The 23,802-nt window shown below is 29.9% G+C and overlaps 1 protein-coding gene and 1 long non-coding RNA gene across 3 annotated transcripts in view; one reads left to right on the top strand and one right to left on the bottom strand.

Annotated features, from left to right (window-relative positions):
* The window catches only part of LOC118063919 (uncharacterized), a 96,373-nt gene that overhangs the window by 15,249 nt on the left and 57,322 nt on the right, over positions 1-23,802 (bottom strand). For both annotated transcript variants that reach the window (XR_004689998.1, XR_004689999.1), the window contains exon 2: positions 12,152-12,210. This is a non-coding gene — a long non-coding RNA (uncharacterized lncRNA). The remainder of the gene's footprint in view (positions 1-12,151; positions 12,211-23,802) is intronic.
* The window catches only part of LOC118063843 (uncharacterized), a 77,974-nt gene continuing 55,753 nt past the window's right edge, over positions 1,582-23,802 (top strand). Inside the window, exons 1-2 of the mRNA XM_035078024.1 lie at positions 1,582-2,088; positions 10,218-10,896. Of these exons, the coding sequence (XP_034933915.1) occupies positions 10,659-10,896 (238 nt within the window). The 5' untranslated portion in view covers positions 1,582-2,088; positions 10,218-10,658. The remainder of the gene's footprint in view (positions 2,089-10,217; positions 10,897-23,802) is intronic.

Here is a 23,802-nt window from a genome sequence, read left to right as displayed (position 1 = left end):
ATTTGCCAAATTAATCACCTTAATGCAAATTATCCATTATCTAAATAAAAATAAAATTTATTTGCATGGATCATTGACATTGTTCACAGTTGCTGTGATGCACTTTTTATTGCTGTATAATAATTATTGTTTATACAAAAATGAAATGTGAAACATAGATTGTTTTCACACTGCAAATTTTGATTTTTTAAAAGTGTCTTAATTCAATGCACCAAAAATATTTAAATATGAGACCATGTATTTTATTAATGCACTTATTATGTATTAATGCATCTTATAATACATTGTATAATACAAAACTGTTCTTCATGAGGATGCACAAAAGATCAGACAGAATAGAAATTTTAAAGAAATACTTAATTAAATGATAAAAATAAATTTTTAACAATAACTTTTTTTTTTATTTGTAATTTAAAAAAACACTGTAAATCGTAGTGTTCTATTTTAATGCACTACAAGTGTGTAATGCATTAAAAAAATTCTAATACGATGTCATAAAATATTTTTACATTGAAATAAAACATTTAAATTAAAATATACAAAAAAAAGTCATGTTGTTATAAATAATTTATTTCTATCATTAAAAAAAGTGATTCTAAAAATTTCCTCTAACATTTTATTATGTTTGATTTCTCAAATATCTTGGGGATAAATTTTTTTTACATGAGAATGTAATGATTCATTCAATTAAAATTTCAATTAATAAACTTTCATTAAACAATTCATTATTTTATAATAATTATTAAAGCGTCTCCTATTACTAGAAATAATTTTTTCCATTCAATAAAGATACATCTGCTTTAAAAAATGTCAAAATGATAAAAGATATCAAATTCATTAAAATATTAAATGTATTTCAACCTCAAAGTATGACTTGATAAACTCTACATTGATATTTAAAGAAATCATTTCCTTTATATTCTGAGAATAATAGCATAAATAATCAAATAATCTATCGACTGATCACTTCATAATAAAGTTGAGATGAAAGTGTTATTTCCAAACATTATATATTATATCGATAAGCTGAAGGCAAAAGTTGGGCAAACTATCGATATAATAACTAGCAACCAACACGAAACAGAATGTCACGAGTGCAGGAGTAGTAACAGCCACTGAATGTCAGGCACACCGGAAGCAATAACGCGATTCCCAAATGTGCGATTTTACGATGGCAAATTCGGACGGCTGCAGTAGACTGGGCGTGTGCTTGAACCATTCGAGAGACGTCACGTTAAATTTCGTGGACCCTTTGGCACCAGCGTATTGCCAATTTAACGGAACGGCACCTGCGATGGTTGTTATAACATAATTATATAGAGTGCGCAGTGAGGGCAGTTCAAAGCGTGTTGCAAGAGAAGCCCGCGATGATGCAGAACACTAGGGGGATGGGGGTGCGTGCGCTTAACGAGCGCGAGAGCGCAATGTAGAGGGTGGTTAAGTTGCACGGGGGGTGCGCGAGTCGCCAGACGCAGTATAGGAATCGCTCAACGGCAGGAGGCACGAGAGGGGAAAGACTTCCCCTCCTTGGAAGTTGCACGAACGTTTACGAAGGGCTAGTATGCCTCTGGCTTTCGCGTGTGGCAGATTGTTTCATTCCAGCTCCTACTTCTGTCCGAAAGTACCAACTTCCGCGTGTTCTATCAAAGATGTAAAACAAATCACCAATCACTTCCGTCATCTAAAAATAGTGTCATCATATTTATTTCATTAAAAAGAAGAAAAAAAATTGCCAATCTTTTGATTTTCTTTTTTTTTTTTTATTTCTTAAGAAAAATAATTTTCTCAGTGTGAACAAAAAGTTGTTTTTTTTTTTTTTTTTAATCAAAACGTCAAGATATAAAGAATGATTATTCGGGAGATCAAATGATACACCTGTTCCGGTTTACGGCTCGTTAAACACGTCGATATTGCTGCGCGCTCGTGCTTCTGTGGTCTGACCCAAAGATAAACGAGTTTATCACTTCGAAAGCTCTGCAGTGTGAGTCACATGGGGAATTTTCTGGCAAGCATTTCACTCAGTGGATGTCTCATACTTTTGAAAAATATCCCTTTCTCATGTATTCCCATCAGCCCGTCAGAGTACAGGTATGTATAATATCATGCTATACAATGCCATTGATAGTTCCATCATACAGGGAATTGTATAGAAATGTAATAGTAGAATCCATTATCTTGCTCATATTATCCTGAACATTTTATCTCCAACATGCTGCAATGTTTTACAATCTATGTCTCATGTTACCGATCACGATATCTAGCATAATTTTGGATTGCTACTTGAGATAGAGTGTTGGATCGTTGATCGAATTGCAACATTGAATAGATGAAGAAGCATTGGAATGTACCAACTTGCATATCGAACGCTTGCGAAGTGTCTTGCATGCTTGAGAGTCAACTACAAGAGGTCTAAGATAGCATGAATGTGGTACATTCAATTAGCAATCGATCAGAATCGATATCTCTCTGTCTCGTTTCATTCAATCTCTCTATTATTATCTATAGAGTGAGATGTATCTTGATGACCCAACTCAATTCGTTGGATTTCCATGATAATATTGTTCGTATCCGTTTGATGTCATCTTGCTAATTAAATTACAGTGCAAACAGAAAATTAGTCAATGACAGCGCGTGGTTTATAATTGCATTCGGGTTATAATTGAGAATTAAAAAATTTGCATTTATGAAGCATTGAGAAATTTAATAAAAAATTAAATAGTATTACTGCTTCAAGCATTGAGAAAATAACGCGAGGAATTTAATATCGATATCAGCTCTACTTGATTCTTTCTCTATACATCAGAGTGCATTTGATTGCTGAATTAAAAAGCTATTAGACCGTTCTCATAGATAAAGTGATATGAGATCAATGCGTTTTCTGGTTTCTATTAATTGTTGTGGCTAATTGAGATGGAGAAATTCAAGAAGTTTTCCTGAAATTAAATTGTCTGGTTTGAATTATTATTATGATGTGGGATATTCTTAGATAGTTTGCCTAAAGATGAAAATAATTGAATTGGAGTGAAGCCTATCTTAGATAATATTCACAGCTTGGGAGGACTATTTTGAATTAATTATTAGACCTTTATAATGATCCTATAGGAAAGAGGTCTTCTTTAAAATTACTTAGACTACTAGAAAAACTTTTACATACTAATTAATAATGATTAACAATCAATATTATTTTTTTTTTCACTTTTAGAGTATTTATAAATTAATAAGACAAGGCTTGAAAGACTTTGATGAATAGTTTTCATTAGAAAAATATTTCAATCTATTTATAACAATTTTTATGTATATATTTCTAGAGAATAATAATTTTTAAAATTTCTAAGTACCAGAACTTTTAAAATTATGGCTATAAATAAAATATTCATTCTTTTTGTTTTATAAAAAATGTTTAAATAATGTTTTCAAAATTTTTTTTCTATTAATATTCAACAAAAAAAAAAAAATCGTTCTTTGTTTTAATATTGTTTTACCATCATTCAACTTCTCGTAAAATTGAAAAACTGTTGTAAACCATAATAAAAAAAAAATTTACCACAAAAACAAACTTCTTCCTTACAAAGCTTTATTGTTCGCTATTGACTCTCTAGCGTATATTAGAAAGAAAAAATCAGTTATCAAGATTTTTTAAAAATCGTACATCAGTTGCTATAATTGAAATAGAGCATGCTTCTTTTTTTTTCAAGAGACATTTGAATACTGTGCAAACTAATGAGAAATTAGCTGGCTCACAATGTAGGTATCTATGATATATCTTTGTGGGGTAAAAATTTTTCTCAATTGAAAAAGTCATATAGAAGAAATGAATTCAAAGGTAAAACAGAAAATGAAAAGAATAGGAAATGAAGCAACCACCAAGTGGAACGTTCCCTAGACTCGAGTTCGAACGGATTTTCTCTCTGAGAAAATACACAAACTCTATCCTTCTATTACTACTCTCATGCTCTCGCGGGAAATCTCGAATATAACACGTTTTTCAATTAAATACCCGGCCACCCCCTCCGGGAAATTTTCTGTGACTGTCGTGTGAAAGAGCAACGCCAGGAATGCGAAAAATAATTGTAGATATATAAACAGAAGTATTTTAAATAGATTCAAATGTTAAATATTAGTGTCAAAATGTTTGACTTCTCTTAAGAAAAATAGCCCGGTCATTCGCACCCAAACAAGTTGTTAAATTTGTTTTATTTCTCACTTCTTAGCAACATCTCTTTAAGACCTGGGTAATTAAAAGTTCGCCTACAGTCATGATTCCCGTGATAAAAGGAATAAAAAAAAAGCTCCGACTAGGTTTTACCGTACTCTAGATCTCCTGACTGTGGATCTCCCATTTCCGCTTAGCCAATGAGTTCACGATCGTTGGCTCTTTCTCGCGAAAAAGCCTTCATCTACCTCGGGAAATACGATAATCATTTTCTCCCTTTTCCATTCTTTCCGTTGGAATAAATAAATTGAAAAGAGGAAGGGGCAATACTTTATATTCTCTCATTATTTTTTCCCTTCTCTTTTACCACAGATCAAGAGACTTTTCAATAAATACGAGAAAAAATCGCTCATCGAAATTGTAAAAAACTCTCTCGTTCATTTTATCTAATTACTAATTACTCATTGGTGTTATTGATTTTTTTTGTTAAACGAGTTGACAAGAGGAAGCTTCTACATTGAGTACTTGCAGATAATTAAATATTAGTTGACGATACTCAAAATATTGACCATCACAGTTGCTTCGTAGTGTTGGCAATCAAATTGATACAGGAAAAGTAACTTAGATTAATCAAAGACTAGTTTAAAAATTAAATTAAATTTTTTAAAGGTGATATACAAGAGAAATATATTCAGCAGAGTGTAAAACTGTTTGTGAATCATTAAAAATAAGTTCAAAGTAATATTTATAATTATTAAAAAATTTCTCTCTAACAATTTGTTCGTTTTTCTAGATAATAACTTAGGAATAATAAAAAAGTTTTATGATTCATACTTTAATGAATAAAAGTATTAACATCAATGAAATATTATTTTTATTTAAAAAAAAATGTTGATTTCTTGGCATTGATATAATTTTTTTTGTATCTATGTAAGCCTGCAATTTTTCCGGAGATGCTAGTGGTATCTAGAAGCATCAAGACTCCTGAGGGAAGGTACAAGAATAAGGAATAAGCTAGGGCCCGCAAGATATCACTGAATTTAACGGATCTCAAGTTACTCTAGGGATCCATAGAAAAAGGAAATCAACTCGGAATATCGATGCGTTGAAAGTTTTCTCAATATTTTCTAGTCTCCGTATAAAGTGAAGAGTCTTACTGATAGTGAAAGTCGACATTTTCATTGAATGCGAATGTCTATTTTTTCATATATATGCACTACTTTTATCTTTGCCTGCACTCTTATCCTTTTCCCAGACACTCTTGACTCCAGACATCCTTGACTATCGTTCATAATTTGTCAAGAGTGTGGCAAATTCACGCTATTTGTCGGCGAATAAAAACACAATAAATCTCTTAAACGACTTAAGTAAAAAAATATTTTTTTTCTTTCTTTTGGATGTAAAGAAAAAATTGGACGGAAAAAAAAGAATAAAATGTTAAAAATATTGATAATGTATAAAAAGTTTCATACACAACTGTCAATTCCAATAAGCGACGGCTATCACTAATGGATTTTTAGTTATGTGAAAAAAAAAAATCGTTAAAACGTTTGCTTTGGTCGTGAGGGAATTAATTCTGATTGCCAAAGTATCACGAATATAACGTGAAAGAGAAAGAGAGAAACCTTTCTAAAAAACGAGGAAATCGACTAACGAGGTGGGTAGGTAACCACCCTTTGGGATCGTGCTTAGGGTACATTCTCAACGTTAATGTGAACGAACGAGTGAGTAAGAAGAAGGCAAGAACACGACAAAAAAAAGGCTTAGAGTAAAGAGTAAAGACACGAAAGAGACCCATGGATTTTCGTAATAGAGAAATACTTTTCTCTAAGCCTTAATTCATGATACTACAAATAAATTTATTGTATTCCAATTATCGCCAAATGATCTTTAAATTGAATTATTACAGTGAAGAAGGAATTTATTTTAAGTTAATTTGATTGAAGCTTTATATGAGAAATATTTTGGGGTATAATAAAATTAATTGGTACAAAAATGCAGAGAATGCAATTGCTTGAAATGGAGAGAAGCATTCACGAGTGAGATTAAAAGGATACTTGGTGTTTGTTCAGAGTAAAAAAAGAGGAATTTTTTTCAGAATTCCTCAAATTTGGAAAGAAAAAAAAAATGCAATAGCTTCAAAATTCAATCTAATTTTTACTTTGCTAAAATATGTTAATCATTTTTTTTTCATGCATTAATATTATCACACAAATTACTATTCTCTAATTTTATCAACATCAAATTACTGTGCAAGTGTGATGTTTTTAATGTAATTTAACTTCAACCAGTTTTTCATTTTCATATTTTTTGAAGTACGTTGAAAAAAAAAATATAGTAGTTTTGCATAAAGAAGTTAATTTTGATAATTCAATAGAAACAGGATGATTTTTTCATCTTTGCATAAAAATATATTAAAAAAATACTAGTGATTATAAAGATGAATGCATTATGAATATCAAACTATATTAAGTCAACATATTTGAAATATTTTATTCATACTATTCAGATTGATTTCCAATCTAATTGAGAATTTTCATAAGCTACTTAACTTCCGGTATCAATATAATAAATATTTTAAAAACAAAAATAATCATTCAAACACAAAGAAAATCTTCTTTACATTTTCTCCAACTTTGTTTTGATTTTTATAAAATTAAAAAAATACATTTTTTTTCTGTTTGTAAAGATTCTAGATCTTGTTGTGTTATAAATGCAATTATTTTTTATGTAGATAATTTAATTGGTTATAATGATCATTAAAATTGATGGGAACATTTACTGAAAAATACAAGTAAGAGAAATTTCGAAACAAAACGTTTAAGTGGAAAATCCGCTTAGCACTAGGTTTACGCGTCGATCGGGAATCGATAGAGCTACAGCCTGAGGCACATAGAACTTTATTTTTTAGTTTTTTAGTTTTTCATTTACCCTTTTTTTTGTTTCTTTTTATAAACTTTTTTTTACCCCGTAGTTTTCTATACTTACGAGTTTCAATAAAATAGAGAATGATTCCGTTGGTACATCAAACGATACCGATTTTCGTATTGACTTTTCAAAATGATTCCCTCTTTCTCTTTACCATCAGTTGGCTATATTTCTTTCATATTCCTCTCGTTTTCCTACTGCTACTCTGACACTTCATGTAGCTCGGTTCGCTCAGCGGCTTCAAACAATTGCTCGGCATTTGGTGAAATTGCCTTTGGCTTCAAGTGAAACGTTCGTGGAATACATATGCATGTGCGTATATACATCGTCATTTTGCACCAAGTGTTACTGCAAAACGCTTACTATCGCACGTACAATTCGAATAGTACTAACCATCATTCAACTCTTGTGATCCTCTCGTTATCAGTAAAGTAGTATTTCCAATGAATTTCGCAGTTTATGCGTCTTTGATATTTCACAATATAACCCCCTCTTTTCCAATCAACATCTCTTTATTTACTATGCATGACAAAATTCTATTTATATGATAATTTTTTTTTTTTTTTCTAAATAAACCAACCATTTTTCTTTGGATTTTTTTTGAGAGAACTAAGCTAAAATTATTTTAATTTGCAAACATTTTTTTATGGCTAAAATATTTTTTTTCGCTTCAAAATAAAAAGTTTATCAAAGAAAAAAAATCAAGGATATTTTATAAAATATTTTTCAGTATAAAAAAAAAAAGAAGTAATAAGAATTTTACAAAAATATTTAAAGTAGTTGAGATGAATTTTAAGGTTTAAATATTTTTTCAAATAAATACTTAAGCATAATATTCAGAGGAAATATTTTTTTTTAAATTCTTCCCATTTTTTTTTTTTTTTAAATCTTTTTCATGTAAGAGAATCAAAGTTTCTATGTCTCTCGTATTTCTATCTCATTCTTTGAAATCCAAATAACTCAATAAAATTCCTGAGAATTTCCTTCTGAAGAAAAGTTTCGAATTTAAATCCGTTTGGTCTCAACATGTCATTTAATCAATCCAGCGTCACGTTCTATTTTTTATAGGATTTTCCCAAAACTCTAAAGAATTCCTAAAACCAAATTTATCCTTTGAACTCAATCAAATACAAATATTTACACGATAATCAAATAATCCTCAGATAATAATAAAAAAAAAAATTCCCCCTTTATGGTTCTAAAAATAATTAAATTATCCTGCAGGTAATTAGGAAAGTTTTAATATGAACAGTAATTGATCAGTTAAAGAAAGCCATTCCTTGTTGTATAAGACTCCAACACAGTAAGTGCAGGAAATGATGGAAAGAGAAACGGAAGTGAGCAGAGAAAGGAAAGATGAATATTCCTACGATTCATGGTTATCTTGGAAAGACTCTTGGTCCAATTTCCACCAATAAAAGAGAATAATCTCAGCTCGATAAGCGAGTTATCCAAGTTCCATCCAAGGTTTAACTTTGCTTTAGTCTTCCTATGGAGACTTCAGCACGTGCCGAGATGGTCTACTTAGTCCAGTAATGAATTCTTTCGTATGTTTACTCTACTCGTGATGATTTTAGGACTAACTTTAGGCCGATTAAATTTTTTTATCTCGTAAAGTACGAATGGGAACATTACAGTGAGAATGAAGAGAGTTTGAATAGAATGAAATAGCTGCTTTAAAAGTATTAATGTTTTTATTCAAGCAGATTATGTGAAATTAATATTGATGTCAATTTAATACTCACCATTACAACTTTAACTATCGATCGAAATGATGGTCCGAATAAATAGGAATGGATGATAATAAAGTTTTAGTACAGATTTTTGAATTTTTTAAAAGGTTATTGAACCATTATCTCATGAAAATAAAATACAATTCTCACCAATGTATTTAATTTCTATTTTTTTTTGGAAATATAAAAGTTATGAGTGAAACAAATATTAGAACATTCGAAATTATAAAAAAAAACATCTGTATTCATATCCTAATTAATTTTTAAAATTTTTGAAATGGTAGGAAAATAGCTTTAAACATGAAACAATTTTTCTCATGAACCTCAATATTTTTATGGTCCCTTGAGAATCAGTTGATAATCAAAAATCAAAGCATTCCAGTTGAAAAATCATATTGAAATATTCACTAATAACAATTTATTATCCATTAACTATTCATTTTACATTCGTTTCACATATTTTGCAATAGACTATTGGTATTAACAATAGAGTACTAACTTTATGTAATTTTTGATTAAAAATGGCCATGAAGAACATCTTTAGATGAAACTGAGACAATGTGAGAACAACAAGAACTTATAATTACTTCAATATTCTCAATAACAATTTTTTTAGGTCTTAACTACTAAAGAAATTACATTAAATAAAAAATGAAGAATTGATAAAAAAAATTTTATGAGTCATTCTTTTACTTTTTAAAGTACCCCATTTTACTCCTGGCACCTCGTACTGCCTTGGTTTCTCCTCCACCAAAAGGTAAAAAGGAACCCCATGTAAAAATAATTTTGTTAATTACCCATTTTTTTTTAATATAATTTTTTTTATTACTTAAGGGATATAGAAAATGTTTATTAAAAATTGTAAAGTAAATATAACTCGTCAATGTTCCCATATTACCCTAGTCTCCCTTAATCAACCGAACATTAATAATTTATCGAAAAATGAATTAATAAATTCAATTATTCGTTCACATACATGAACATAACGAAGTAAAGCTAGTATTTAATAATAATTTTATTTAAATATTGACTAGAATTCAATGAAGTATTTATTTCAATTATTAAATACTTTTCTTTATTGACTTTATTTATTTTATTTTCACTTTTTGATCTTCAATCTCAGTTATTTTTTTTCCTTTTTATTCACTAGTTCTTTGCAGTTTCTCTACACTCCAATATACAGCTCATGTGTGACAGCTGCATTTGGCATCGGTTAAGTTTTGTAGCGACCTAGAATTGTTGTCCTGATCGTTTTTCACGCTCTGATATTAAGTGCCCGTCGATATCGCAAAGACAAAAAAAAAACAAGAGTTTTGTTCATATATCTATAAAGAAATCCAGATGTTAACGGATATCCTAATATATATATTTTTCTTCAGTAATATTTTTTCTTTTCTTTACAGGACACGAAACAATATCGGCAAATAGCCTTTCCGATTGCTGTTGGGACATAACTCAGACACTTGACGGTGCAGAAGAATCATTTTGAAGCAATAAGCAGTTAAAATCAAATGATTCGTCAAAATAAATCACGAAAAATGATTGGCTTTAATGTTAATTGAACACAAAAGTGTAAGAAAAAATCTTTAGATGAATAATGATGAAAATGGAGAATTAAATAAATGAAATAATTAAATAAAAAAGTCGTTAAAGATGAAAAAAAAGTGAATCAAAGCTTGAATGAAAATTTGTTAAGTTGATTTCGACGTGAAAGAACTCACGATTTGTTGGAAACGTGTGTAGAGGGCGATAGAAAATAGGATAGGAGATAGAATAGAATAAGGGAGGAAAGAAAGTTGATAGCATTGTGTGTGAAAAAGTGAATAAAAGAAAAAGAAAGGAAAATGTGTTGCTCTGGAGGCACGAGTGGTTCCAGGATGACCCGATGTGGAGTCGTTTGTGGTCTGGCAGCACTCGCCGCACTTTCGACTGCACTTCTTGGCCCAGCTTGGCTTCACACTGAAGAAAAACTTTTCCTTCCACATCTTCCACGACAGTTTGCGTCTACAGTCAGTGTCAAATTCAAACTTGGACTTTTCAAAGTATGTCCAAAGATAGTAAAGCCAGCTAATTTAACAATTCGTAAGTACTTAAATATAAATTTATTATTGATTTGATGTTTCTAGTAATTATGACATTGTTTACTTATGCATTCATTTATTTCGATGCAAATAGAATATGAATGAGGAAATTAATTTTCTGTATATTATTTGCTGAATTTAATGAGCCAGATTGTGTGAAATTGCAGGTAATGTCTGGTTAATTTGCATTAAAATAAATATGCTAACTGTTTAAATATTATCTATTATTAAAGCAACAGATGTAGATTTATTCAAGTAATATTATTCGTGAAAAATCAATATAAATTTTAAATAATTATGGTTTATTAATTTACTCTGACACCATATATTATTAATTATTAAATAAACATTATTTTATCATCGTCAGGTAATTTTATCAAGCAGCAATTTAATAAAGTAAATATTATATGTCTGTATTTTTATTTTTAAAAAGAGTAGATGAATACTGCTAAAATGTGAAGACAAAAAAAAAAAGATATTTTGATATTTCAGACACTGTGTTTTATTTTCTTGATGTTGACGTTTTCATTTTGTCGCCTGCTTGTTACTTTTTTTTTGCATCGTCTATTCACTCTATTGTTACCAACTTTTGTGTCATTTTTGTGCTATTTTATGCTACGACACTTTTACACTTATGTGGAAAAATATACCAATTATAATAAATTTATAATAATGGCGATTGTTCGAGACCACTCGGTACCTTTTGATGATTCTGAATAGAGGGTTCAGGGTTATCAGAGGGTTGTTTTGGATGAGAAGTAACTTGATACTTTTCACATTCAATGGACGTAGGATACTGCTGAAAGTTGGGGGAACTTGTAACACATTTTAGCCTCAAGCCTCCCCTGAGGCATCTTACGTGTGTTATTTAACTTCTCGAAAGGACCTAAATTGTTTTTTCACGTCTGATTCTTTTTTTGGATTAGGGCAACGTTCTTTTTGTGTTTCTAATTATGTACGTAGTCACTTGAATGGCGTGGGTCAGTATTTTTTTTCAATAATTCTTTTTATTATTTAATAAAGAGATTTTGAATGCCTCTTGAAAGGGTGTCCTAGATAAAATGTTTGGATTTTAATCCAATTTTTTTTCATTTGATGGTGTGTTTAAATAAATTAGTATAATTAATCTTCACAATTGGTGTCAATAATTAAATTATTTTTCATAATATAAAATATTCCTTTGATTAAATATTAATATTAAATGTTATGAATGAAAACAAATCAATTTATTTATTATTATATCTTTCATCACTTACTTCACATGTTGGAAATCATATTAATGGATTCGTGCCAATTACTTCCGTCTTTCAGGCATCTGAAAATGTAATTAAATACATAATGCAGAATTTTATCATTTTATTTAATTTTAATAATTGTATCAATTCATAGATATTTAGAATTTTTTAAAGCAAATTATTATTAACCTTTTAAATCAGATGATAAAAAAAAATTTTTTGTTTTAAAATGTTTCTCTATTAATTATTCTCTATGTAAAGTTTCGTTTATAACATAACACTAATTCGAATGAAAAATTTCAAAATAAAAAATACTGCAGAAAAATATCAATTTTTTATTGAATCGAAATATGCTTTTAATGTTGAGTTAATTTTTTTCATGTAGTCTCCCATCAATCACAGTTTAATAAAATTTGATAAATATATAGATAATAGTGCATTATCACTGTCAATATTGAATTTCTATCCCCCATGGATTTTTCTCTCATGACTGGACATTTTTAATCGCATTTATAATTAACTAAAACCGTAATGGTGCGAATAAAGTAATCGGTATCATATATGATCTTGGTTCTACAATAGCAAATAACAATTTTATTCGGATGATTGAACGCAAAACTGACTGGCATGTTTCCGCAGGAAGCACCAGGAATATCTAGGACATGTGTCAAAAAAGATAAAAAAAAATGAAAAATAGAGGACGAAAAAAATGTAGAGTACGACAGGGCGATATTGTAAAACAATTGATAGATGGTTCCAACGAGACAGGGGTTGAAGTGGTGCTGGTTTGGGGCATCCATCTTGCTATCTCGTTCCATCTCCTGTGCCCTTAGCGTACGTTCCCGCGGTCCGATAAGTCGTCTCGCCAATGAAGACAAATCGCTCGCGTCCCGCCGTTCTACCGAGGTGTAATTAATCGTTAAAAAGACACGTAACGAGTTGGTTGGGCGTTTCGTGAGACTTTAGATGTGTTTTTAAGATAAAGCACGTCTTTATCATGAATTTTACGGTTTATAGAATTAACAAATAATTACTTATCACAGCCATTTATTTTTTTAAACCTTTTTAAACCTCACTTCCATCAAAAATGTCCTATTTACTGATGAAAATTTATTTCTTTTAATTTACCAAAAAATTTTCAAAGTTTATTTCTTAATTGTAAATATTGATTTATCCTGTTTTTATTACTTATTGATTTTTCCTCTAAATTGAAACTCAATTTCCACAAGTCGGATATTCAATTACTAGTTTTAGTTTCATGTTGCAATTTAAATATCATTCGATACTTTAAATATAATTTTTAATGATGCTAAATTGTGATAAGAATTTATAAAAAATTTTAATTCTGCCAATAAAACGTGCTAGAATCATGATAAAATTTTTGTTTATCATTTTTTGCATTGCATGAGGTCAAGTTGAGTCAATCCATCAACGAGACACGTTTTTAAAATAGTTCTAGAATTTTTTGACGGTTTATTACAACCACTATTTCAACAGTTCTATTATTTACAAAATTGAAAAATCTAACGATCTAAATTGTATCAAATTATTTATAAAGTTTGTTATAATATTTAAAATCTATTTTTAGAGAGAAATCCAAGTCACATACTCATATACAATACTCCACTTTCTATTCTAGGGCATCAAAAATAGAAGAAAAAAATTTTTTTATCTAAGTTTCACGGTATCTAGACTTTTATTGACAATTATTTACTGCATAAAGTTTTCTCGCTTTTTGAAACATTTTTCAACGCCCGAAGCTATTTGATTATAAATCGGTAATTGAAAAGTAAAGTTTTTACGTGAAATTTTAATTAAATTTAATTTGCTCTAGATAATTTTTTTTATTGTACTCTTAATTTTATTTTGTTGTTCAATATATTCAAAAGTGATTATTACTCACATTTTTATCTATCAAATCAATTAAACAGAAAAAAAACAAAGAATTAATTGCTGATTTTTTTTTATGTAGCAAACATTAATGAAAATTCAAGTTCAATACTATAATTTTTTATTAGATTATTTTTTTATCCTACTACCTATTTCTTGGTCCTTTTTCTTACTCGTTAAAGCTCTAGCCCAAGTCGTCGACTCTAATCGAATTAAATTCGAAAGTTTCACTGGGCGTCCAGCCGTGGGAAAGCACTCTTTGTTCGTCTATTCTCGAGGCTTTAACTATTACATTGTTGAATCATGTATGTGTATTGTGTTTATCTCACATTCTCTTTTTTACCCATTTATTTTTCGAATTCATCCTAAAATGTTACTTTAAATGAAATAATGATAACAATTTCACTATTAATGGATACTATTTAGAAAGTTCCAATTTTTTTAATCAAATTATTTGATAAAGAAGCGATTATTTGATGGAATGACTATAGGAAACATCTCATTGATTATTATTACAAGCGGAATCTAATGATTAAACATCAGATTGAGGAAATAGAGGAATCGAGAGAATTATTTCAGCAATATCCCAACGTTGTTAGACCATCAAACTAACTCTAAAGACGCTGGTAAACACGTGAGATTACTCTATAGCGTATTTACCCTACCAGAGATGAGACCTCTAATATCTCAACAGGGAGTATTAACATAATATTAACATTCATTTCAAATATATCAACACATTAATATAATTATTGCTTCAATTTACATCAACTTCCACCATTTTTTTTTTTTTTTTTGTAGAATAATAAATAATTGACCACCAATATCATGTGGTTGTGAGGTTCAATATAAAATTACGTCGAGTAGATGAATAAAAATGATAACTAGCTTTCACGCGGAACCACAAAAAATATTCACAAAGCAAATTCAAAAGGCTTATTGTAACATCAAAAAATAAAATATACGTAACATAGATAATGCAAGTATAATAAAAATTTAACTTTTTGCTTGACATAATTCTCTTTTTTTTTTTTTTCAATACTTTATTATCCTGTCAGAATGCATCAAGAATCCAACGAATAAAGCAAAATGAAAAATAAAATTCAATCCTCCCGTTTTGTTCCCCATTTTCTCATATTCGAACCCTCTGCATGAATTTCCAGAGAATTTAGATCTCGAGAGCATTATTCATGGCCGTGGAATAATTCCTTTCAGGACGAATGACAATGAGAGGACGAGAGTATCGCTAGAGGCATTTCGAATTCTGAACAAAAAAAAATATATTTTTTCATTATAGTCCTTTTTATTTCAGTTCACGTAGTTCTCATATTCTACGGTGAGTCTCTTGCGTCTTACCTTACGAGAGTCCTTTGGGAAGGAATGTAAAAGGATAGTCCAGTTGTTTATGTTTGGTCATATAATACTTCTGATGGAACCTTGTTTCTTGACAATTGCGATTTTTTATTATTTTCTTGTCAATGTGATGTAACATTCTATGCTTTTTCATCATAAAGTTAACTAAATGAAGATCTCAAGTATGGAAGGGATATGGATGAATAAAATAAAGCGATCCATTTAACTATGGGTGTGGATAAATAGACGTGACGGAGGCATCTCACGTGGGAACTACAATAATGAAGTTATTTGTAATTCAGACGGCCGATCAAATCTTCCTAATTTCCGGGGATGCTCCACTTAAAATTCCACTCGCACTCAGCGACGAGGTAGTTGAACATTTACTCAGCGACTCGGTCGCTTAATCTCGATTAAAAAGCGAAACATTTAGTCGTTCATTCATTTCATATTATAAGATAAAACTGGAGTAGCGATTTATTTTTCTTTTCTAGTTAAAAATACACTTCTTCAAGGGGATTTGTGACAAAAAACTGTGATAAGGCAGACATTATACCTTTCATTAAACAAAAGAAAAACGATCTTTAATAATTAATTTATTTTGATTTATCAATTTTCAATTCGAGCATCAGTTTTATTTTCAAATAAATTGCAGAGAACTTTTATTGTAGTTTGGTATTGTTGTTAGAGGTGGAGATCATATTTATATTGTGTGCGGTTTATTTATAAAAATTTTTTTATAATAAAAAAAAATTTATAGTTGAATGTAATCGACAAAAAAATAATGGAATTTTTTATTTATTTTTTTCTTTTTTTAATAAAATTATCTAATGTATTTTTTTAAAATTATTTTTAAATTTAATGCAAGCATCAATGTTAAAAAATTACGTCAAACTATTAAAAACTATTATTCACCATAAAGTTCACAGGTTTACTGCACTTTTAACCTTTTTACTTGATCCATCTCTTTAATATTTTCTCTATTCGAATATTAAAAAAATTATTTAGCCATTTTTCATCGTTAAGCACAACTATAAAATTTTAACTCTCGTGGTTATTGTGGTTGATATTAATTCATTCAGTTAAAAAAAAAAAACAAATATCACAACTTCAGGAAGAATAAAAAAAATATTCTTAATACTTCTTGTCACTCTTACGAGTGGAAATAATCACAGACTCTCGTACAAAGTTGTGCTCGCTGGGAGTTCTTCTCGTTTCCTGGTCATTTTCTTTTTCTTACAAACGACGGGAGGGTAAAGTCTTTGCGTGGTGGTAATCCTTCGTAGGGGTCCCCTGTGGCGCATAAAAACTTCGCGTCAAAACGTTTAATACGTCTCGCTGGGTAGGTGTGTGAGAGATGGTGTATGAAAAAACCTCAACGACTCTCCGGGCATGGTATTCCTAAACGAAAAACATTTTCGCGTATAATGTAACAGCGTCGCGTCATCATATATATATATATAAAAGTATAAAAAAGCTCATATTTTTTTTTGCAATGTCTATAGCAGAGCTTGAAAGACGCAGCAAATTTTTCCTGGATTTTTTTCGAGTTTGGATATAACTAGAACTAAAAAAGTCTTGGCTTGTCTTGAGAAAAGAGGCACACAACGATAATAAGTAAGGAAAAGTTAACCAAACGTACCAAGTCGTGTTCTCACACGCGATTTTCTCTTTTACACTTTTCTCTTATATTCGAGAAAACCACTGGTAGTTTTTCGAGTACTTGACAACGCCATCTCTTGCTCTCTTGTGCTTGTGGCTTTTTTTATTTTTTATCCGCACTATTTTTCCTCCATTCAATCTGAGAGGAAACGAGAACAGAAGAGAAAAGCCGAAAGCTAGAGAGAACAAGGAGAGATACTGAAAGTTAGTGAAACTCTGAAGAGAACCAAGAGATTACGAGGATAGACTTTCGCAAGTGCACACTCGAAATGGATTTTGCAACGAGGAATGTCCTGATTTTTTTTCTCTCTCTCTCTCATTTCATCTACTTTTTTATCCAACTATTTTTTTTTCTTTTCACGTTCATAGACAATTTCGATTGTTGAATTTTTCGTTACATATTGTGGAATCTTCTTATTCAGTTGTTCCGAGGTATTTGAGCAGGAATTCGACAGAATGATTGTAATGAACACTACTAAGTCGATAAAATGATGGAAAGAAAAAAAATAAAATGATACGATGGAATTTTATTACAATTTAAACTCTTTCACGTGTTTTGAATCGAATTATAGTGATTCCTTGATGTTAAAGTTACGTGTATTGCCTTTGTATCGTTCACCTGAACCTAATAAAATTTTTATATTGTTACAACTTTTATAATAATAAGCAGTGGTTTACGTGATACTCGATAAACTCAATAATGAAGATAATAATAAATAATAATTGGAAAATCAAAGAAAATGGATTGGATACTCATGTTTATCCAACAATGTGGTATTTTCAGCAACCTAATTATCGTAATTAGATGAGTAATTAATTGAATCAGTGGTGAATTAATTTTTGAATTTATAAGTATTCATTACAATGGCAGTCCCAATTCAAAGTTACCATAATAACAATTACAAAGTTTCTTGAGCAATTATTTTGTTTCCTGTCATAGCTCGTAAAACAAGAGAGCTCAGCTAGCACAAACCCAAGAGAATTTCCGGTGGCTAGTATGAGCGATCGCCCTTTGGGAGATTGAGGTGTAAACTTTGCGATGATTTGGTGCTGAGGTCCCTAGAGGTAGAAAAAGATGGAGACACAAAGAGAGTAGGTCGAGGAGAAAAAAGCAAGTTAGGTATGTGCTGCACGCTGTAACTTGTCGGCATTAAGCCAATTAAGATGACGCATGGGGAAAACTTTTGTCGACGGGCGGAAACGACAACGTAGACGACGACGCCGACGACGACGACGTTGGGGACGACGACGATCAATTTTGAGGCATACTTCTCTTTACTCACCCTCTGTATTCCATTCTCTTTATTTCATCCACCTCGTAATCCCTCACTCGACTTTACTGTTTTCTTTTTTTTTACTTTCGATAATTTTTCACGGTCTTTTCGCCAAATTGATTTTCAAACTTCGTCGTGTGACGCGTCTTGGTTGGAAGTCGACCCAAGAGATTCAAATTAAGATGTGAAACAGAATTTTTTTAATATTGAATAAAAGAAAAAAAAAAAGAAGGTAAAAGTATCCATGGAATTAATTAAATGATTGGAAATTTTTTTCTTGACGTTCATCAATTATTCATCTTTTTGTTATTCTCAAGAAATTGATGAATATCGTCTTTAACAATATAAAATGTATAAATTTTTTAATAAAGAAGATTTTTGTAGAATTTTTTCACTTAATATCATTAATATTTAAATACTTAAATTTAAATTAAATTAAATGATACATCTAACTGTACAATCCTAAAAGAGAAAGAGTGTTGTCATTCAATTTGAGTAACACAAATAATTATATAGTTAAATTGATGGAAGTTAATTATTGGTCATTTTTATTGCAAAGATACTAGCAAAAATTAAATAATAAACCACCTTTTAATTAAATCTAATCACCAATAAATTTTTCCTTAACAAAAGAAACATGAGATAAGGTTGAAAGACAAAGACAAAGTGACTGAGTGTACTTAAAGCTCACGTAACTGTATACCTTAACCTTTCTAGAGTGCGTTTGGTCATTAATTGAGAGGTATTGTTTAAACTTATAGTATATCATTAGTTAGCTCCTGTAACTGTAGCTGTAGTCACTGTGGTGTTGGGTAAACCACCAAGTCAGCCCCATTTTCACCATCCTCTCATTCCCATTCGAACTTGTGTGTATCCACTTTGAATCTTGTATACATAGTTACAATCATTAATTTAAGAGTAACTCCATGAATGCAAAACAGAAATATTACAGTAGAATCACAAGAGATAGTTGATCGAATCGTTCATGATGGCAACGCGAAACGAACCTATTCAACGACGCCTATCTACGTGTCACTTCCGGTTAGTTAACTCTGCTCAAAGCCCGCCCGTGGTCTGACCCAGCACGGTCTTGCTCTCCTTCCGAGCCACTGAGCTACAACCCACCGCACGATGCTTCCCTGGAATGCAACACAGAATCAAATACAACATATATATATATATATATTCCTTTCCTCTTCTCTTTTTTGTTCGTTCTTTTACCTTCAAGATTTCAAATCAGAGAAAATATTGAACCAGACTGACTCTAATTACTCTGGATTATACTACCATTTACATATTGCCGAAAAATAACTTGAGAAAATTTTGATATAGAAGATGTTTCAATAAATTTTTCATTTTTAAAGAAAAAGTATGATTTTCAATTGAAATAAAAATAACAATGAATAAAACTTTGTTCAATCTATCATGGTAAATTATTTTAATAGTAATAATGAAAATAGTACTTGAAATTAGGATTGAATTTGATTAAACAATTGTGCCCAGTTGCAACAGTTAATTATTAATTCTAAAGATTTATTATTTATGCTAAAATATTAAACTATTTTGAGTTTATTGAATTACAAATTTTCGAATAAACAAATAATGATTCTTTTTTATGACTTTGAAGCTGAGAAAGTTTAATTCAGACAAAGAAATTAGGATTATATGACTTGAGACTTTTTTTGATGCTTAAAAATCTCAGTGGAGGTGTAACAGATTGATTAAATAATTGAAACAGTATAAATTAAAGTGAGGACAAAAAAAGGATGATCACAATGTTTGAAAGGTAATCTTGTGAGATACTCTCCACAAAGAGTGATTGGATGAATATTCAAAAGTTTTTTTTTTTTATTCACACTAGATAGACTACTTTTAAAACAATTATTCATTTTAATTTAAAAATCATTTTCTCTATAAATAAATTCACTTCAAATATCTCTAAAATCAACAATAATTAAATTAAAAAAATATTTATTTCAATTCAAATGATTTATTTCTCTTAAAAAGCCAAAAAAAATCTTTTTTTCAATGTAAACTAAATTTAGTCAGTGAAAAAAGATTATTCAAATAAAAATTTATTTTTCTTTTGAGAAGATTGATTTGTTAGTTAAAATTTGGCTGCTCTTATACTGGGTATTTATATAATAGAGTATTCCTCTGAATGAGCTGACTTCCAGGCAAATGCCTACCAGTATTCAATATATTTCAACGCTGGTTTGTCTCATCTAATAGCAGACATTTTGTTAACATCCCTTTTATCATTCTATATGTCTATTTATCTCTCCTCTCGATGTCTGAATTTATTTAAAGCAGTTGCATGTTCATCTATATTATCGGGTAAACTCCTTTCATGAAAACTGTCGATCAAAAGCCCATAAGCTTTATATATTCCATTTTGTGCCGGTGATGTTTGAGGCTCATTCGTGAATTAGCAGAACCATTGTACCAAATCCAAAGCTCTGAAGCTCGTGCTCGTTATGCTGCTATGCAACGAGTACACACAACTCGTCCAGCGAACATGGGAAAAGAGAGGAAATGAAAAGGGATGGAAGTAAAGGATGGAGGCTATGGCACAAATTAATATGGCTTTGCAGCAACGGAATAGCTGTAGTAGAATAGTGGTGGTAGCTACCGCCCCTAAGAATTTATCGTTTCGAGCAATTAAGCGAACGGCCGTTGGATATCGTCCGGTCACCACCACCACCATCACTGCTACCAGCATCATCCTGTGGTGCTACTCCTCTTGTTCCACTCTAATCGATCGAATCTTCCGGGTCTGGACTCGTCTCGAGAAAGGATTACTTCCGATCGCGTGGTAAATTTCCTCCTCTTTCTTCTTTCTCCAGTTTCTTTTAAGTATATTTTTTCCTATTTTTTTTTCTTTTTCTTCACTCGTTTCTTCGTTGTCGAAGAAAAAGAAGCCCCGAGACGCTTCCAAAGACCGTCGCCTTCCCGCACAGCAAACTTTTATGTCTCCGACAAATTGAACTTTACGAGCGTATCCACCAGCTCGCGAAAGTTATCACGGAGTAGGACGAAGCCGGAGAAGGTCAAAGTGCAAATATAGATAAAAGTGCAAGAAAAATTTCTATTCAATGTGTATTATATCCTTGTTTTATGTTTATAGAAAAATCAACAGAAGAATGTTTGAAAATTCTAATTCTCTTCGTTGTCGTTAATTTTTTTTTTTTATGTCAAAAATTCTTTTTTCATGTTATCCCTTTGCTACATTGTCGTTTGGGTGTAAATTAATAAAAAGAAAAAAACAACTCGGTGGAAAGTTTCGCTGGCATAAAACTAAAACTCTGGCATTTTTGCGTGGCAACAGCAAAAGAGGAAAAAACACAAAGGAAGAGAACGAAAGGTAGTACACATAGCTCGTCACTTTGTAATGATACTTTCAAACTTGTTTAATATATTATATACATCTCAATATTTTAAAATATATGTTTTACTTTGTCCTAGTGAATATATATATATACATTCATTCAATAATGTATATTACTTATAAAAAGTCTGTAAACTTTTATGATACTCGGTTATATCGCTTGATGCGTTCATGTTTTACGTTTTATTATTTTCAAGAGCAGAAAGTATAATGATTTTTTCAATTACTTAGCAGCCATTCGTGGTTTAATTTAATGAAAATCATTAATTTATGAGATGATATATTTTATTCTATTTTTTTCAAGTTGTGGTAAAGACGAAATGAAATATTGTTATTGAGTTTACACAGAAACAAGAATAAAGTTGGAAGCGAAATATGGAAAACTGACTGACTTCTTACATTATATGATCGATTGAAAATCTGTCAGAGGATTACTAACTTTCATCCAATCCCTTTGAGGATAAACTGAAGGTAAACCGAGGCAAATAGGAAGTAGCAAATTGATAAATCGCGAAGTCAATTTGTTATCCTTCAATGTTGAATTTTTTACTCAAATGAATGATACTTTAATATTCTACTAATGTTTTTTTTTTTACTTTTTCCAATAACTCGTCAATAAAAGAGTATTATAAAAAATTTGCTTCTTCAGGTTTTCTTCGGAATATCTCTAAGAAGTTTTATTGAGTTATTTACCTTTATAGGCAATTTATTTAATTTACTCTACGAATTATTTACAATGGATAAAAAAATGAATTTTTTTATGTACTCTATTGTTACTATTCTTTCAAAAAGCTGTATATTTTTTATTCGAATATTTTTTTTGTTTTTTATTATATTTCAAGCTTAACTGTGTTTGGACGAAATGAATTTTTTAAAAATATTAAAAATGATAAATAGAGAAAAAATTTTTTTGTTCTACATTATTTGGTAAATTTAAAATCCTCTTCTCAATATTTTAAACAAAACTTGTAATTCAGTGTTCTGGGATAAATGAATTTAATTTTTTAGTATTAATTTCATTTTTCTATAAAATTTTGGAATAATGAACAAGAGAATTTTGCGATTTTTAATGTACATTATCCTACATAATCATAAAATAGATGGAAATAATTTATTTCTATGAAAAAAAAAAAGATTAGAATATAAATTACTAATTGAAAATTTAAATCTAGATTTTTGGAATAAAGTGAATAAAATGAAATAAATAATAAATTAGTACATCTTTAGAGTTGACGAAATTTTGAATATATTTTTTTTTTATTATGAATAATTGCTCAATAAATTTATCTTAAACTTGGATTAATTTCTACCGAAGAATAAAATTTTGATTTATACATCATGTATAGTGATAGTAAAATTTTTGATAAATTCACTTCATGAGATAATAGTTTGAAAAATTATAAGAAAAATAATTTTAAAAAATGATACCAATTTCTGGCTGTCATCCAGATCTGTTTATAAAGTTTTATTCGTTCATTTATTTATTAAATGGCTACTATTAATGTATTTGATTTTTATTTTATGTTACGTAATTTCATACTATACATCTTCGTAAACAGTGACAATCAAAATACAATAATCACAACAAGCATCGTATTTACGATGTGAAGTCATAATAATAATACTAGTTAGTATTACTATCGTGCCGGTTATTGCCAACAGTAAATAACAAGCCATTAATGGCAGTGCAAAATACAATTCCTATCATTTTAATAAACAAAGAGATAATAAATATTTACTTTTGTTTCAGTATGTATTTTTTTTTCTCATCAATAACAGCTCGAATGTTCAATCAGATGAGAGCCATCAGAGGTACAACCCTCAGCTTGCAGTCGTTATATCAACCATTCCCCTTTTCTATCTTGTAAAATTTTCGATCGTAATTCTCAGAAAATAAAAAAAATATCTTCTCCGATTTTTCTCGGATAATTTAAAAATAAAATAAATAGAAATAAAATTTTGGTTCGTTAAAACATCAATGTACACGACGACCAATTTGCAATAAAATAAAAAAAAACTATATGTACTTTACACATTTTTGTTTGAATTTTATTTTTGGTAATTAATGGGAATTTTTCTACCATATTCACTTACCCAAGGAACAA

The sequence above is a fragment of the Chelonus insularis genome, unplaced genomic scaffold, assembly GCF_013357705.1.
Source record: "Chelonus insularis isolate UGA/USDA-ARS -01 unplaced genomic scaffold, ASM1335770v1 contig_150_pilon, whole genome shotgun sequence".
Taxonomy (NCBI): domain Eukaryota; kingdom Metazoa; phylum Arthropoda; class Insecta; order Hymenoptera; family Braconidae; genus Chelonus; species Chelonus insularis.
The sequence above is the reverse complement of the archived record's forward strand: the minus strand, read 5'-3'. Positions and strand labels throughout refer to the sequence as shown.